This window comes from Electrophorus electricus, chromosome 12 (assembly GCF_013358815.1).
Source record: "Electrophorus electricus isolate fEleEle1 chromosome 12, fEleEle1.pri, whole genome shotgun sequence".
Classification (NCBI taxonomy): Eukaryota; Metazoa; Chordata; class Actinopteri; order Gymnotiformes; family Gymnotidae; genus Electrophorus; species Electrophorus electricus.
In genome coordinates this window covers 4,266,992-4,282,212 of record NC_049546.1, presented here as the reverse complement: position 1 = coordinate 4,282,212, position 15,221 = coordinate 4,266,992, and the positions used below count along the sequence as shown (strand labels likewise).

Genomic DNA, 15,221 nt, shown 5'->3' with positions numbered 1-15,221 from the left:
TAAGATGTTGCTGTCAGATGGTGTGCTTCCTTTACAACCCAAAGACAGAGTCATGCCAGAGCACACACTCTTGCCCAAAGCGTGCTGCTCTGACATTTTGATATTTCCATACTGACTTCATATAAGTGAGCCCCAGGATACTCCTGCATCCGGCACACATTCCACAGCCACCGAAGTGCCCAGCACTCGCAGGTTCCGAAAATAATGCTGCATCAAGTCAAACATGGAATATGCAGTACAGTGAAACCATATGAGCCATTTTGCTTCAGATGTGAGTGTGCAGTATGTAATCTACAGGAAAAGTGAACAGGGCTCCTTTGTGATTGTGGGGGTCTGACTGAGTTAGGACTCGGAGGCCCAGCAGATGCCAACAATGACTCTATCTCTTGGCAGCGTTTTCCATCATGCCCATCATGCATCCATCCTATCTGTGTTACGTTCTTCTCGGCCCGTAACAGCATTTGACAGTGAGTGGCTATTTCTCCATCTGTCGTACTTGATGTGAATCCTTGTGTTCGTTATGTAGCCCTGGAGCGTAAAACATATCCCCCAGCTTTAGCTGGGATTATTTACAAATACGTGGTCTGAGTGCTGTCTGCTCTTAAACAATTAGAATGCAAGGTTTCAATCTAGTTCTATGGGTCTAGATGGGGCTCTGTGGGGCTTCTTCTACAGTTCTCTGTGTGTTTCTCCACAGTTCTCTGGATCTACCTACTGATCTATTATATAGCGCATACTCTATATGGACAAAGGTCTTGGGACACACCTCCTATTCACTGAATTCAGGTCTTTCATTCCATCCCATTTAAACAGGTTTATAAAATCAAGCATGCAGTCGGCCTCACTGAATTGGTACTGTAATAGGATGCCACTGCTGCAAAGAGTCAGTTTGTGGAATTTCTTCCCTCCTAGATATTCCATGAACAACTGTGAGTGGTATTATTGAAACGTGGAAGTGATTAGGAAACACAGCAACTCAGCCACAAAGTGGCAGACCACAAACAGTTACAGAGTGGAGTGCTGATGTGCATAGTGCATAAAAGTCGCCACCGCTTTGCTGACTCACTAACTGCAGAGTTCCAAACCTGCTCTGGCATTAACATCAGCACAAAAACTGTGTGCCAGGAGCTTCATAGCAAAGGCTTCAGCTGCATGCAAGCCTTACATCACCAAGCACAATGCTGGATGGAGTCGTGTAAAGCACGCCGTCACTGGACTCTAAATGGACGAGTCTGGGTTTGGCAAATGCAAGGAGAACGTTACCGGCTGACTGCATTGTGCCAACTGTTTGGTGGAGGAGGCATGATGCTATGGGATTATTTTCAGGGCCTTTAGTTCTGGTGAAAGGAAATCTTAATACTTCAGCATACTAAGGTATTTTGGACAATTGTATGCTTCCAACTTTGTGAGAACAGTTTGGGGAAGGCCCTGTTCTATTCCAGCATGACTTCCCCAGTGCACAAAGCAAGATCCATAAAGGCATGGTTGGGTGGGTTTGGTGTAGAAGAACTTGACTGGCCCACAAAGAACCCTGACCTCAACACCAATACTTTTGGGAGCAGAGATTGTGAGCCAGGCCCTCTCATCAAACATAAATGTCTGACCTCACAAATACTCTTCTGGATGAATTGGGCAAAAATTCCTGTATGCACAATACAAAACCTTATAGAAAGCTTTCCTAGATGCGTGGAGGCTGTTATAGTTTCCGGGGGGTGGTGTGGGGGGACTAGTTGTAATGTTTAGGTGTCCCAATACTTTTGTCCATGCAGTGTATATATTACAGATCAGTGGACCTTACTCTGCTACTCTTCTAGCTGTGACTGGTGAGTCTGCAGTGACTACCTACAAACAACTTTGTTACTATAGCAGGCGAACTGCACATCAGACCATGGCAAATATTTGCAGTGTGCTCAGAACTACTGATGTTGCATATTTATCTACTGCACCAAAAAGACAAACATGACCTTGAGCTGGGAAACAAACAAAAAAAAGATTAGACACTGAGTACAAGACCAGTGAAAAAGGAAAACATGTTTCAGGAGTATTCCAAATCCCTCCAGGGTAAAGATGAAACAGTAATGTAGAATCTCACTCTACTCAAAACTCTGAAAGAAACCCAGAAAGAAAAAGCAAACTACTGCCTAACATGGCATTAATGTTTTTGCGCAGATAACTCTCATATAAGGCATTTATATTGTGTCACAGTGTGAAAAACTTGTAAGCTGCCAGCCCATGTTTTCTCATGTGTCTCATATATGCCCAGAATAGCCACTGTTCTGAAAAAAGCTGTGCCCTGTTTAATGTGGTGGCTACTTCCTGTCAACAATTTCCTCATCCTCCCCTTGCCAGTTCCCAATTGTGCAATATCACAGATGGAGAGCAAACACCCAGCTGACCCCATTCTCATGAAAACACAATCTTAGGAAAGTTATGGAACTGCCAATACAAATGAACATGGTGTATAAGTATTGGCATAGTTGGAAAATTTAAAAATGGGATGAATAATTGTGTGGATTAAACCACCGTTTATAATGATTTACCGAGAAGCCATATTCTAGTAGGTGGGCTGAACATGAATAAAGCTAAGAGACTTCACTTAACAGTGTTAAGCTTTTTGAATTGGATTTTCTGTAAAAAAAAAAAAAAAGTTTTATGGTTGGAAAACAAACAATGAATGTTAGTGAGATGTGTCAAAATGAAGCAGGTTGTTTCCACAGATACAATCAAATTAAGTTTACTGAGAAATGTCATAAAAGCACTAGAAAATCTGTTAGTATAACAGAAATTTTACACAGCACCAACAGAAGAAATTCATCTATAACTGCAGTTTACGAAGGTGCACTTTCAAATCAGTATCTAGAAACAGGTAGACCCGCTACATAAATTAGCACAGTGCAATTTTTAACATCAAACACATCATGATAATGACCTACAGAGCGGATAACAGAAAATACGTTCCAGACATTCAAATGACCTTTTGACCACTATTAGTCTGGACAGGAATAAGAGACAGCTACACCACATGCTGTTCATGAAGAAGACAGAAAGACAGCTTTGCCTTCTACTGTTGTGTGTGATCTGAGCCACTGATTCCTGAAAATAGGTGGCCGTCCAGGTATGCACCCGACTGACGTCTGTGAAGCATAGAAGAAATGTGTAATCATCCTTAACTTGAGTCATAGATGCCTAATAACAGAAAGCAAACTCTGTATCTTTGGCCATTCAGAAACCTTCTATGAACCCCAAAAGAGCAGGATGTTCTGCTGAACGTCAGGACCCGGAAGGAAGCAAAGTCTCTTGTGTTTTAAGTTCATTCTCTTCCGGATGGTGCCAGCAGTTAGCAACAAGCTGGAGCCTGTAAAAAATGTCTTTTGTGTTGGTGGGAAAGCGACACTGGCTGAGCTCAGGATTTAGCTGAGATTGCAGTAGCAGATATGGAGGAAGGCTTTCATGATTTTTCCCCCCGCTGATTTTGCTGAGGTCCATAATTCGACTTGGCCCTTCACTCTCACTCGGCGTTGTCTCTGGGGATTTTCCCATGTGTGATTAAGTTTGGATGTAAAGCTTATTGATGGTTTGTGAGGATCCAGAGCTCCTCTTCTCTAGATGCACGAGAGGCCTGTCAGTGACCAGAACAGGACTCTAGCCCACAAGAAATGAAACATGAGACTCCAAACCGCATTTCTGTTTCCGCCATTGTTGAAGAAACCTCAGCATAACGGATGACAGGTCTGCTCAGGTTACTCCGCTGAAGCAGACTTGGTGTAGCTTAGACTCAAGGCCAGGAAAAGCTTTTCTTTCACACAGCTTCCCAATAAAAACACAAAAAACAATAATCCACTTGTTCTTTCAGGATGGGAGTAGTGGACCTCACCATGTTATGTTTAGGAATTTACAAAGAAACAGCTGGAAAGCCAAAAGCCAATTCATTCATAAGAATATTGTGGCTATTATAGCATGGAATAATTACATCCTTTCTTCTTATTCTGTGTTGCTCAGTAGCATTAACTAAAGCATGCATTAGATGGGTGTGTGGATTCCCATCATAAACAGATAATGACTAGACTCATAGGACTAGTTTGTATTAAAAGACAGCTCCTCTATATAATTATGGTGCACCTCCTCAACCTGATTCCGTACAACTGTGTGCAAATAACTCTTTGTGTATGCTCGCAAAAAGTTGAACTGGACCTCATGTTATGAGCTATAATGTCAGGACTCGGTGATAATGAAAATAAACTTAGCTTAGGTCTGAAATGTCGAAAGTAGACATAGATCCTATGAGACACTAATGAGAAATCAGGTGAATAAACACGTTGGCTCCCACACTGAGAGCCAAAGGTGATGACTGGACGGAGCGTTACGTGTGGCTTTTCCATTTGCACTCCTGCAGCTCCAGCACTTTCTTTTCCTTTATGTTAAGAGCCTTTTCCCTACAGTGGGATTAATGACTATAACACCTGGGTGACATGGTTGGTGGGCGGCGTGATAGTGTGTGGATGCAGTGCATCATGGACTCACCACGGAAACCTCTTTGTCTTTGTTGAAGGCAGGCCCACTGAGAACCATCTGAGGCTGCTTGGCTGAGTGGAGATAGACGCCAGCTGCTGTTACTGTGCTGCCTCCGCTGTAGCCATGCACGCACGCACACACACACAGATACACACACACACACACACACACACACACACACAGATACACACACACACACACACACACACACACACACACACACACACACACACACACACACAGATACACACACACGCACACACACACACGCACACACACACACGCACACACACACACGCACACACACACACACACACACACACACACACACAGATACACACACACAGATACACACACACACACACACACACACAGATACACACACACACACACACACAGATACACACACACACACACACACACACACACAGATACACACACACACAGATACACACACACAGATACACACACACAGATACACACACAGATACACACACACACACACACACACACACACACACACACACACACACACACATTAAACAAACATGCTGTCAGATCCGCACTAAACATGTACACGCACAAACACACGCGCTCATGCACAGGTTTTGTCACCCCAACACCATCCACCATCCCATGCCTAATTTATCCACCCGTTTCCTTCTCGTCTATGGTTAGCTATGAGCTTTGCCAGTTTTTTCCTCTCTTTCACACCCACTCTTTCTTCGCCAGCCGTCTGTTTTCCAAGCCTCCTCGTCTTCATCTCCTCTCATGCCCTGCGTTTCATCCCTCGCTCAAGTTCAATTTAATCAACCCTCTATCCTCTGTGACACGCGAAGATGCATACGCACTGAGTAAATATGAATGATGGGAAATATATGGTATATAAGAGGGTAAGAATGATTGATGTTACCAATCAGTGAGCAAATGGCTGATGTTAAAACAACAACCAAGAATTTTTAAAGCTTAACTAATTACACTGACTGTTGCTTCTTGCATTCAGAACTCTGTCTTTGAATTTGAACAATAACGCAACAAGGCAACAATGACCTGCTTGTGTGGTTTATGAAATTCAATGCCACTGATGCTTTGTTGATGTTCTGAAATGTCTGACTGTCAAGTTAAAAGTCCCTCTGGGAGAGTGGCTGCAGTAGGAATGGTGTGTGGGATGCACCTGATGAAGGAGCGAGTGGGCTGAACACTGTGGATGAGCGGGTCCTCGTTGTAGGTGTAGTTGGCAGGAGCTTCACGTATCACTCCATCCATGTGTAGCTGCACCTTGTGCTGGGAGGGCGAGTCTTGAGATGGAGTCTGACACGTCAGCATGTCGGCCGATTCACTGGAGGCAAAACACACACACACACACACGTTTGGTTTTGATGTTTGACAAAAATTGCCTAAAACCTTAGTAACTAGAATCTAAAGTAATTTCAACAAAGCAGAAGACAACTACACATTAGGTGGCTCACACACTACTTCTATTGAATTAAAAGCAATAACCAATTACAGAGACTTGCTTATCATTACCTGTTACTAAGTTTGCAGGATTCTGACTCACCTCTGAACCACACAGGTGGCACCTCCAATTGTAACCTTCCGTGAGCTGCCACTGTTCAGGTAGGAGCCCCTGATGGTCAGCCTGGTTCCCCCAGATTTGGGCCCAAACTCAGGGAAGATTCCTTTAATAACAGGGTTCTAGGGGGGTAAAATTATGATAATCAAGACAACCCACCACTAAACCTGATAAACTTTGATAAATCTTTTTCTGAGCAAACTCTGCTTCTAAAATATTAGAGTTGACCCTGCACTCTTAAAGGTGACATTGGTGCTTTAATTGTGTTGTGATCTGTAAGGACCCTTACCACAAATGAGAAGCCCATGAACTGTTCTTCCTCCTTACCACTACGTACTTTCACCCAACTATCAGAATTGGACACGTTCACATGATCCAGGCGACAGACCAACCTCAACACAAAGACAAAAACATCTCACACAACTCAGACAATAAACAATCTGCAGTTTGTATGTTAGTGGAGCAAGTAGGCTATTAGCGCAAGCTAATTTACCAATAACGCTCGTACTACTACGTCTACACAACATAGGTTTTATTCTCTCAGGAAAATTTCTCCTGTTCTCTCAACAATGGGATGGCTGTGGAGTGTCCAGAGGCAGAAACGTTCTTGAGTAGAGTTCCGTGTATTTGTGTTACGATGGCTGGATATTCAAGAACAAGCTGCACAATGAAGTACTTTTTGAACCAATTTAACATTTTACAGCAGGCTGAAAGTTGGGAATGTTTGGTGTTCCTCTGAAGTTGCATTTCACTGTATCTTTGGGGTAAGTGAACAGATCTTCAGTGCAATAGCCCTCCAGTAGGGAGGGGGTGGGGCTGGGGTTCATGAAGAGAGTTTAAAGTAAAAATGATATCATCTCACAGCATGCTCGGTCAATTTTGCTCAGTTAAGACATCAAGGCTCTAGTTGGTCCATTGATAAAAAACACATTGCAATATGATAGCAGAAGCCTTGAACTGACCTAAAAATCTATTTTTAATTGAGCCATTCTTTCTAAGACAAGCGATAATGAAATGAGGCAGCATTTCTGAGTTAAGGGACTAATTATAATCTGCTTTCATTTGACACTTAAATGTGAATTTCATTTTTATGTGGATGAAATACATCTATGTTAAAGGCAATGACTTCTGTAGATGAGCCTATTTAATGAAGCATATTATAGTTATAAAGGACTAGTTGTTTTGTCATTTCCTAAAGCTAAATGAGGACAAATCAGAGGTTCTGGTTTTTGGCCTCGATTATTTTCTAGTGATGTGCAGGTCGTTCTTGATCCACTCGCATCAAGAGCGAATCCTTTGCTACAAATCTGGGCATTATTGTTAACTCAATTCTCAATGCATATTAAGAGGTTTATTCAATGATGTTTTATCATGTCAGCTATGACATATAGCTAAATTAGGTGAAAGAGGATTATTAACAGTTTTGTGTCATCTCACTTAGACTATTATTATGTATTATTGCCTTGGGTTAGTAAAGGAGCTATGGCTAGGCTCCAGTTAATCCAAAACTCAGTTGCTTGCATTCACATTAGGATTAGGCATGAGGAACACATCGTTTCCATGGATTCCCATGAACCTTAGGATTGATTTTAAAATATCAAAATAAAGGTTTTTTTTTTTTTTTTGCTCAGGCTCCATATGGTGAAGCTTTCAGTCAGTTTTATGAATTCTTGCCAACTTGTCCAAGTGTCAGATCACTGAGGTCTTCAAACTAGGATTTTGGCTGTTTCAATTACAAAATGGAAGCAAAACCGTGATTGTGCATTTGCTTTGGAACAACCTCCCCCTTGAGATTAGACTTTCTGATTCAACTACATTTTTAAGAAACATCTTAAAACTCATCTTTATGCTTCAGGCTTCATGGGTCATGATCATAGGTAATGGTTTTTAATCTCACTGCGTTTTTGGTGTTGCTTTTGTACTTTAACAAAATGGATTTTTATTGTCTTTTTGTGCAGCATTTTATAGCTTTGTCTTAGCAAAGGTCTAGATAAGTACAGTGAATTTGATCTGATCACTTACCGGTGATTGCTACTGTCCTTCTTGGTCATCTTGCACTTTGCTCCAGCCACATCAACCTCAATAAGCTTGCCATCAAAGCGGTCTTTCTTACTGAAGCCAAAGTTCTTGCCACAGATCGTGATGTTGGTGTGGCCTTTCAGTGGGGCAGCGGCAGGAAAGACCTACAGGAAGCACAGAGGGCTTTATTCACATTGACTTCTTTTCACTCTTTTGCCCCATGGGATGGTTTTATGTAGGTAATGTGATGTAAAATAATAAGGCATGTCTCTATTCGAAAGGTAGCTAGTGAAAGTGCTTTGATTTTGCACTGTGGGTTCTACAAAAGCAGTTGGTCGTCTAGTATTAAATCAACGAGGGGTAACTAAACGTTGAACAAAACAAAGGCATATGGCAGCCAGTATTTATTTTTCTGCCATTAAAAGTGGCCTTACAAGGGCCAACATAAAAGGCTGTGGTTCAGAAACCAGCTTTTTTGTCTTACTGTAAATTCAGTGACCTATAGGGCTAAAGAACATTATGGAGACATAAAAATACATACACACATACGCATGCACACACACATTCATTAACATTTTTCATAATAACACTATCTGATATTTAATATCACTTTAAAGAAATACCAGAGTACTGAAAAGTTCTTGCCTCTGTGGTTATCCAACCTACGCTTATCTATTACTCTAAGTCTTTTAGCTAGATGCAATTAGCTGCTTTGTAACCATGGTAATATTGCCAGTTGTTGGATGGGTAGGCCAATAACCTTGGTGATGAGAAGGGGACAGGAATCTTGGCTCCAATGGGAAGCAGCGCACTGAGGTGAGCGAGTGCAGAGATTCCTGTTCCGGCACCATCCGCAGCCCATGAAGGCAGGAGCCAGGAGACACGTGCTGCAGTTCCACAAGTGCTCACAGCCAGGACCGATCACGGGCACCTTAGATACCTGCACATCAGAGAGGCAGCACCGTTACATATACGTATTTATATTATGAAACCACATTTTAGAATTTGCTTCGTCTCAAGGTGATTGGGTGCCACAAAGCGTTTTTGGTTAACTAAACAAAGACATTTTAAAAATTTCAAAATATTTTATTTTAGTTAATCCCATACAGTCTACTTCTGTGTAGGGTACAGATAGGTTAGCAAACCTTTCATAAGAGTAATTAAACAGTTAGGAGTTAGGAAATCAGAAATATCCTATCTTTATAATTTCATTTGAGAATCTCAAAACATTGTGCATGCTCAGTTCAGTAAGTGAGGCTAAAGAGGAGTTAACCCATCAGGGACGCTGAGAAAATGGAGGGAGAAGCCAAAATTTGGGCCTAATCTGGGAAGCTAAAGTCAGCGCAACTTCAATGGCCTCAAGTCAAAATGGAGTGTAGTACGTTTGCTTTTCATTTTAAATGTAGTGTAGTAAGTCTGCTTTTAATTTTACATGTAGTTTAGTCAATTTACTTTTAACTGTAAGTTGACCTGACAGCAGCATATTGTCACAAGAATGGAAGTATTAAATAATAAATTAATTAAACTGAAATAATAAATTGATATGAGTAATATATTACTGTCCTGAAGAATATATAAGAATAGAAGACTGTAAAAACAGGAACAGAAGAAGAGTACTGGTTTTAGAAAGAGGGGGCAAATTAGCAAGGTTAAACTAACTGTGACACAAATAACTCTGGTGTGTGTTGCATCAGACATGGCCTCACTGAGTCCTATCTTGCTCTGTTCTTGTTCACTTTCTCTCTTGATATTTCCTCTCAGACCTCCAGAGATGATCAATATTACAAAATTACAAGCAAGAGATTTTATTTCCATTAGAAATGTTTGAAAGGGTCACCACCTTGTTTCCTGTGACGAGCAATAAGGACGCGTCTGGGCGCTCTGGAGACAGAACAGCGACCTCTGAGGACACGGGGCGTGTGTCCAAGAGGAAATCCACATGCGGCTCTGTGTTGCCAAAACGGGAAACCACCACCTGCGATACGGACAAACAACGTGAGTGACCTCTCACATTTAAGGTCTTCATTGTGGGTAGTGACATTTGAAAAAGCATGTTCATTATTCACTCTAACTGGCTGCATGCCATGTTGACACTATGACTGTAAAAGTGAATCATTTTAACACATCGGCTAAATCTAGCGTTGGAAACAGTGATACGAGTGGCTGTGTATAACAACATCCTTTACCCTGCATCCCTTCTTTTTAAATAAGAGAATAACTTTCCTGTTTTCAGGTATTGCCTTTGATGCTGCCAAAATTCCAAAAGGTTTTAGCCCAGGTTGTTTTATAAATAATTATTTTTTAATCCCCAGAAGCACATTATAAAATGTCTGTAATTGTGACTATGTCTGGAACTGTCCTCAGGACATTATCAGAATCAAAAGGCAGTGGAATCCAGAGGCAGCGACATTGTGAAGGGACAAGTTCCGCGTGCCAGAGATCATGTAAGAACTTCTGTTTGCCTCTCTTTCAGGGGAAGGTGACAGATTGAAGCAGCGTGTGGGAGCAGACAAAGGTGGCAGCCTCAGGCGAGAGAGCACGTAAAGAGCGCTGCTGCTGTGGCATGCTGGGAGGTGCCAGAGCGCCGGCTCCATCCGCACACACCTGGACTAAAATGTATCATCCATGGTCAGGCTGCAATTACAGGCCTCTAAGATAGCCTGGGTCTGAATAGGGTATTACAGTGTGCGATCCATTAATGGTACCTGGATCTGCGGTTTAACACACCTGGAGTGAGTCTGGGGTGAGGCAAGTCTGCTGTAGGTGTGTAGCATTTAATGGGTGGAAAGTGCGTGATGGCAGAAAAAGAGAGTGTCTGTCATGAGAGCTTGGGACTATGTGCAGTTAGAAAACCTTTTCACAAAGGATTTAGTCTGTAAGCAATAAAGGTGCTGGTGTTAGCATTCCATCAGTCAAGTACTATTTTGTTCTTGGGAGTTTGCTTGGTGCTAGCAGGTCTGAAGTCTCTCTCTGATTGGCTAGAGCCTCAGAGTTTGTAAAGTCTTTTCGATAAAGGTTTTGCCTCCGCATCAGATACAAGTTAGACACATTCATTCCACCAATGCTGGCTTGTTGATTTCAGACACAAAAGAAGAGTGCAGCGCTTGTCTGGGCCTCTCCAAAGTCTCTCCTACTATAGGTAAGAAATTCATTTACATTTCACTACAGACTAGAGTACAGTATAGTCTGGAGGAGTCATAAATTTACCAAATACCAAGTACAATTTGAAGTAAAGCTTCTAGTAGCAATAAACTGCAAAAGGCAACAGAATCCCAGTAGTAATCCAACTGAACCTTACAAACCAGAAAATGTCTAGTGGTTACTGTGGGAAGAATATTGTGCCCTCAAAGGACAAACATATGCAGCAGAGCACTAATGACCGTGTGAATTATTTTTTATTGTGGATTTTAAAGGAAGTCTGGGTCATAAACATAAAGCTACATAATAAGATTTTCACACAGTGATTCTGTTCTGACAGAGTCAGAATGACTTTCTTACAGAATATGGGTCTCTAGGGCTCTCTCTTTCTCTCGGCCACATACACTCTCTCTACCAACGTGCACTTTAAGAGTAAGGGCTCTGTGACTTTTCCCCACAAAAGACAAGTTCAGCATTTACGAGCGGTGGCTGATTTAACATTTAACATGGTGATATTTGCCCCTCCTGTTTGTCCAATCAGCTTTCGCCCCCCCATCCATCACCCCATAGTCCTTGAGCGGGACAGCTGAGCTACTGCTCACCCATTCCCAGGACTCCACGTCGCGACAAAAGGGCCGAGAAAAGGTTGAGGGGAAAAAATGTAAAGGAAAAAAAAATAAATATGAGAGCAAACGACAGCTGCAATCGTTCCAGGAAAATTCGGTGTGAGGATATGTCATCGAAGCTCACTGCTTACTATTAACGCTCTGTTCAACTTCTCCTCTCTGTTTCCGTGCAGCTGTCACACACTTCTCATTTCTTAAACACTCTCTTATCCTATTTGGAAAACATGAATGGAACCTTCTGGAAGGAAAGTGTCTTAGAATTATAAAAATACAAATTTGTGGGATGTTTTCCCCTTCAAGTGCGTCAGTGTTGTGCAGATATGCGAGTATGCACACAATACAGACTGCTTATGCCAATTAATTAAATGTACATCAAGTCCAGTCTGAAGGTTTAATTAGTTCTGATAGACAAGCAGATATGCAGGAACAGATGTATGATAAACTGGAGTTTCTGTTAAAGTGGTGATGCAAGGTCAAAGGTGACTATGGAGCAAACAGGAAAGGCTTGTGTTCTCCAACCTGGCCTGGCACCTGCAGCTTCATTCTCCCAGGCCATTTTCACTGGTCACGTACCCACATCCTGCCCGTTTACACAACATGCACAATGAAGCAGGGAAACGCTGCGGACCAATGCACACTTCTGCCAGACGTGTTTGGACTGCTTCTGGGTTTTGCCAACTTTAAATAATCGATCTAATTTTTTCCTTATTTTTTGCTGCTTTTTTGTTGCTTAGTCTTACAGTGCAAATGACCTCTCTACAAATTACATATATCCAATGACATACAAAATTATTCTGTGGCATTTGCACCTCACAGCACACACAGGAATTTCCCTTAATGTAACCTCCAGGCCCAAACACTTTATTGATCTTGCACAAACAAGTTTATTGATCACTGTTCAAATTAAATGATTTTATTCCCTCCTTATACATTGATAAGCTACGATAAAACCTAGTGGCATGCTTTTTTCCCTAATTGAAACAGTAAAGAGCAACAAGGGTTGGCTGCATGTTCTGGAGCTGGGACTAGACCCTTGATTGATGTTTAAAGACCTACTTGTCCTTAATTCTTCATTTCTTACCTGGATGATCCGCCCATCTGCAGTTCCAAGGGTAGCCACCGTGTGGTCCTGCATTGGCACCACAGCAATGGAGGTCAGGAGAACGTTCCGGAAGCGGCCATTGAACCAGTCTTTACGTGGGTGGGTCCTGGTAACCTCCAGCCTGTAGCCCTTCTCGTGTTTTCCACAGCCAAAGGAGGTCTTTAAAAACAACATTTATTAAACATTAACTTGTTACAAGTTGTGACTATCCAGCAAAAAGTAACAACTCCGAATATCAAGAATTCCAAATGGTGGTATCTATGTAAAAAAGCGTGATCTCATGGAGTTGTGGATATGAAATAGCAGCACAAGTGTCTTTGTTGGCACCCTCTCCCCCCACCTCCATGCCAAGGGAATTTCATGCTTAACACAACTTGAGGAAAAAGGGACTTATACCATCCACTGTAAACATTTATTGAAGCTCAACATCTACTGGTTCCAATAGGCCAGAGCATAACGGAGGTTAGCCATTTGTCTTCTCCCATCAAGCTCAGATCGTCCCTGCCACATTCAGACGGCTGCGCTCCCAGATGGCAGGAATTCATGAGAAACTGGTTGGAATGTGGAGCACTCCTGCTGCTCCTCTAGAGTGTTTGCTCAGTCCAGTTCTCTTTGGCTGTGATCGCCACAACCTGCGGGCCTTGGTGGCTGGTCTAGTGCTTCCTACAACACGGTGGGGAGACTTGAAGCAGTCTGGTCTTTGGCAGCATACACTAAGTGGATTTTGAAAGAAATGGAATATTAGTTCGGCTGTTCCAACTAGAACTTAAAATGTTCATGTTTACTTTGTAAGACTCCAAATCACCTGCTATCAAAATTGGAGGCTAACTCTTTAGTTAAGGTCTCGGGGACAAAGACCCCAGCATGAAGGCCAAGGAGTCATCAATAATTAATGAAACCGGACCCTGGCACTAGAGGCCCTGACTAAATGACCAAACCCAGTACAGAGAGCAGGCAGTTAATGATTAAAAGGCAAAATCAGACTAACTCTCCTCAGCTGGTGTATGGTTACACTGTATACAACAGAGGCAACACAACTACACTGAAACATACATACAGGCAAGTTCAAAAGGAAGGAAGAGGGATATTTCACACTGGCCTAGTCAGGCGGGTGTGAGAAGGAGGGAGAGTTTCAGTACGGGGCAGCAGTACTTACACCACCAATCCCACAACTCTTTTCAGAGGATCTTCCATGCTGAGTAACACACATGAGTCACAGTCATGACTGCCCTCAGAGCAGAACACACAACTTCATTTGAAAGCTTCACGTCTCAAAGGGGAGCTTTGAAGCTGCAGAGAACAATACAGCTGGGTGATAAATCAGGCCAAAAGACCACTGGGGCCTGTTCCCATTACAAGGTCGAGTGCTCAGCCAAGGAGACACTCACTACACCACAGTCAGGTGAGAGGAAGGGAGTATGGACTGACTGAGGTGGTTCTGTGCCCATCTCCTGGTGGACTATAGGGCTGCTTAACTAGATAATGTGTTGTAAAAGAGATTTGAGGAATGTGGGCAAAGAAGAGCTTTTAAAGCTATATGAAGTGGAGAGATACGAGACAGGAAGCACAGGGGAGACGGACAAACTCCGATGTGCTCTGATGTGTCTTCAGCCTCATCAGGTTTGCTTTGTGCGTCTATACAAAACAGCTGCTGATCCGTCACACAGCAAGACCACTGCTGTTTCGCTCTTTCAAAGGACATGGACATGAGTAAAAAAAAAAAAAAAAAAGGTTGAGCAAACCTCCATTTGGGACAGTCTGAAGTTTGGTCTCTCAGCAGCAGAGAACTTTGCTAAATGACACACCTGCCTTAAGGCTACAAACAAGGGTTGTAGAGGATTATATTCATAGACAATAAATGTAACATTTATTATGCATTTGGGAAGTGGATAGAGAAACAAGAAAGATAAAAGGAAAAAAAAACCTGTTCATTCCCCTGCTTTGTGAAGATACTGTGACGAAGGATCAAGGCCAGAAAAACCTGAGCAGTGTTTTGACAGGCTTCAGTATCTATTATACTGATCCTTTCTCCACAGGCGTACAGTTCTGGTCTTAGAGGTCCTGGTGTACAGCAGAAATACACATCGGGGCCTTTTGGGGGAGAGCATCCATCTTAGCATAAAAGTCATTCAGTGCCACACGATTATTACCAATGCCACGGTATCTTCTCACAGGCAGATTTTTTGACTTCCAAATCCAAAATGGTCTATCCTGCAGCAAACTGTTATTACCATGATGAAAAACAAGAGCT

The 15,221-nt window shown here is 42.4% G+C and overlaps 1 protein-coding gene across 1 annotated transcript in view; it reads right to left on the bottom strand.

The window, feature by feature from the left end:
• Positions 1-15,221, bottom strand: part of met (MET proto-oncogene, receptor tyrosine kinase) — a 38,271-nt gene that overhangs the window by 13,500 nt on the left and 9,550 nt on the right. The window contains exons 3-10 of the mRNA XM_035532420.1: positions 12,950-13,129; positions 9,945-10,079; positions 8,865-9,044; positions 8,108-8,268; positions 6,375-6,477; positions 6,071-6,207; positions 5,687-5,851; positions 4,522-4,627 (exon numbers count right to left, since the gene is read on the bottom strand). Of these exons, the coding sequence (XP_035388313.1) occupies positions 4,522-4,627; positions 5,687-5,851; positions 6,071-6,207; positions 6,375-6,477; positions 8,108-8,268; positions 8,865-9,044; positions 9,945-10,079; positions 12,950-13,129 (1,167 nt within the window). The remainder of the gene's footprint in view (positions 1-4,521; positions 4,628-5,686; positions 5,852-6,070; positions 6,208-6,374; positions 6,478-8,107; positions 8,269-8,864; positions 9,045-9,944; positions 10,080-12,949; positions 13,130-15,221) is intronic.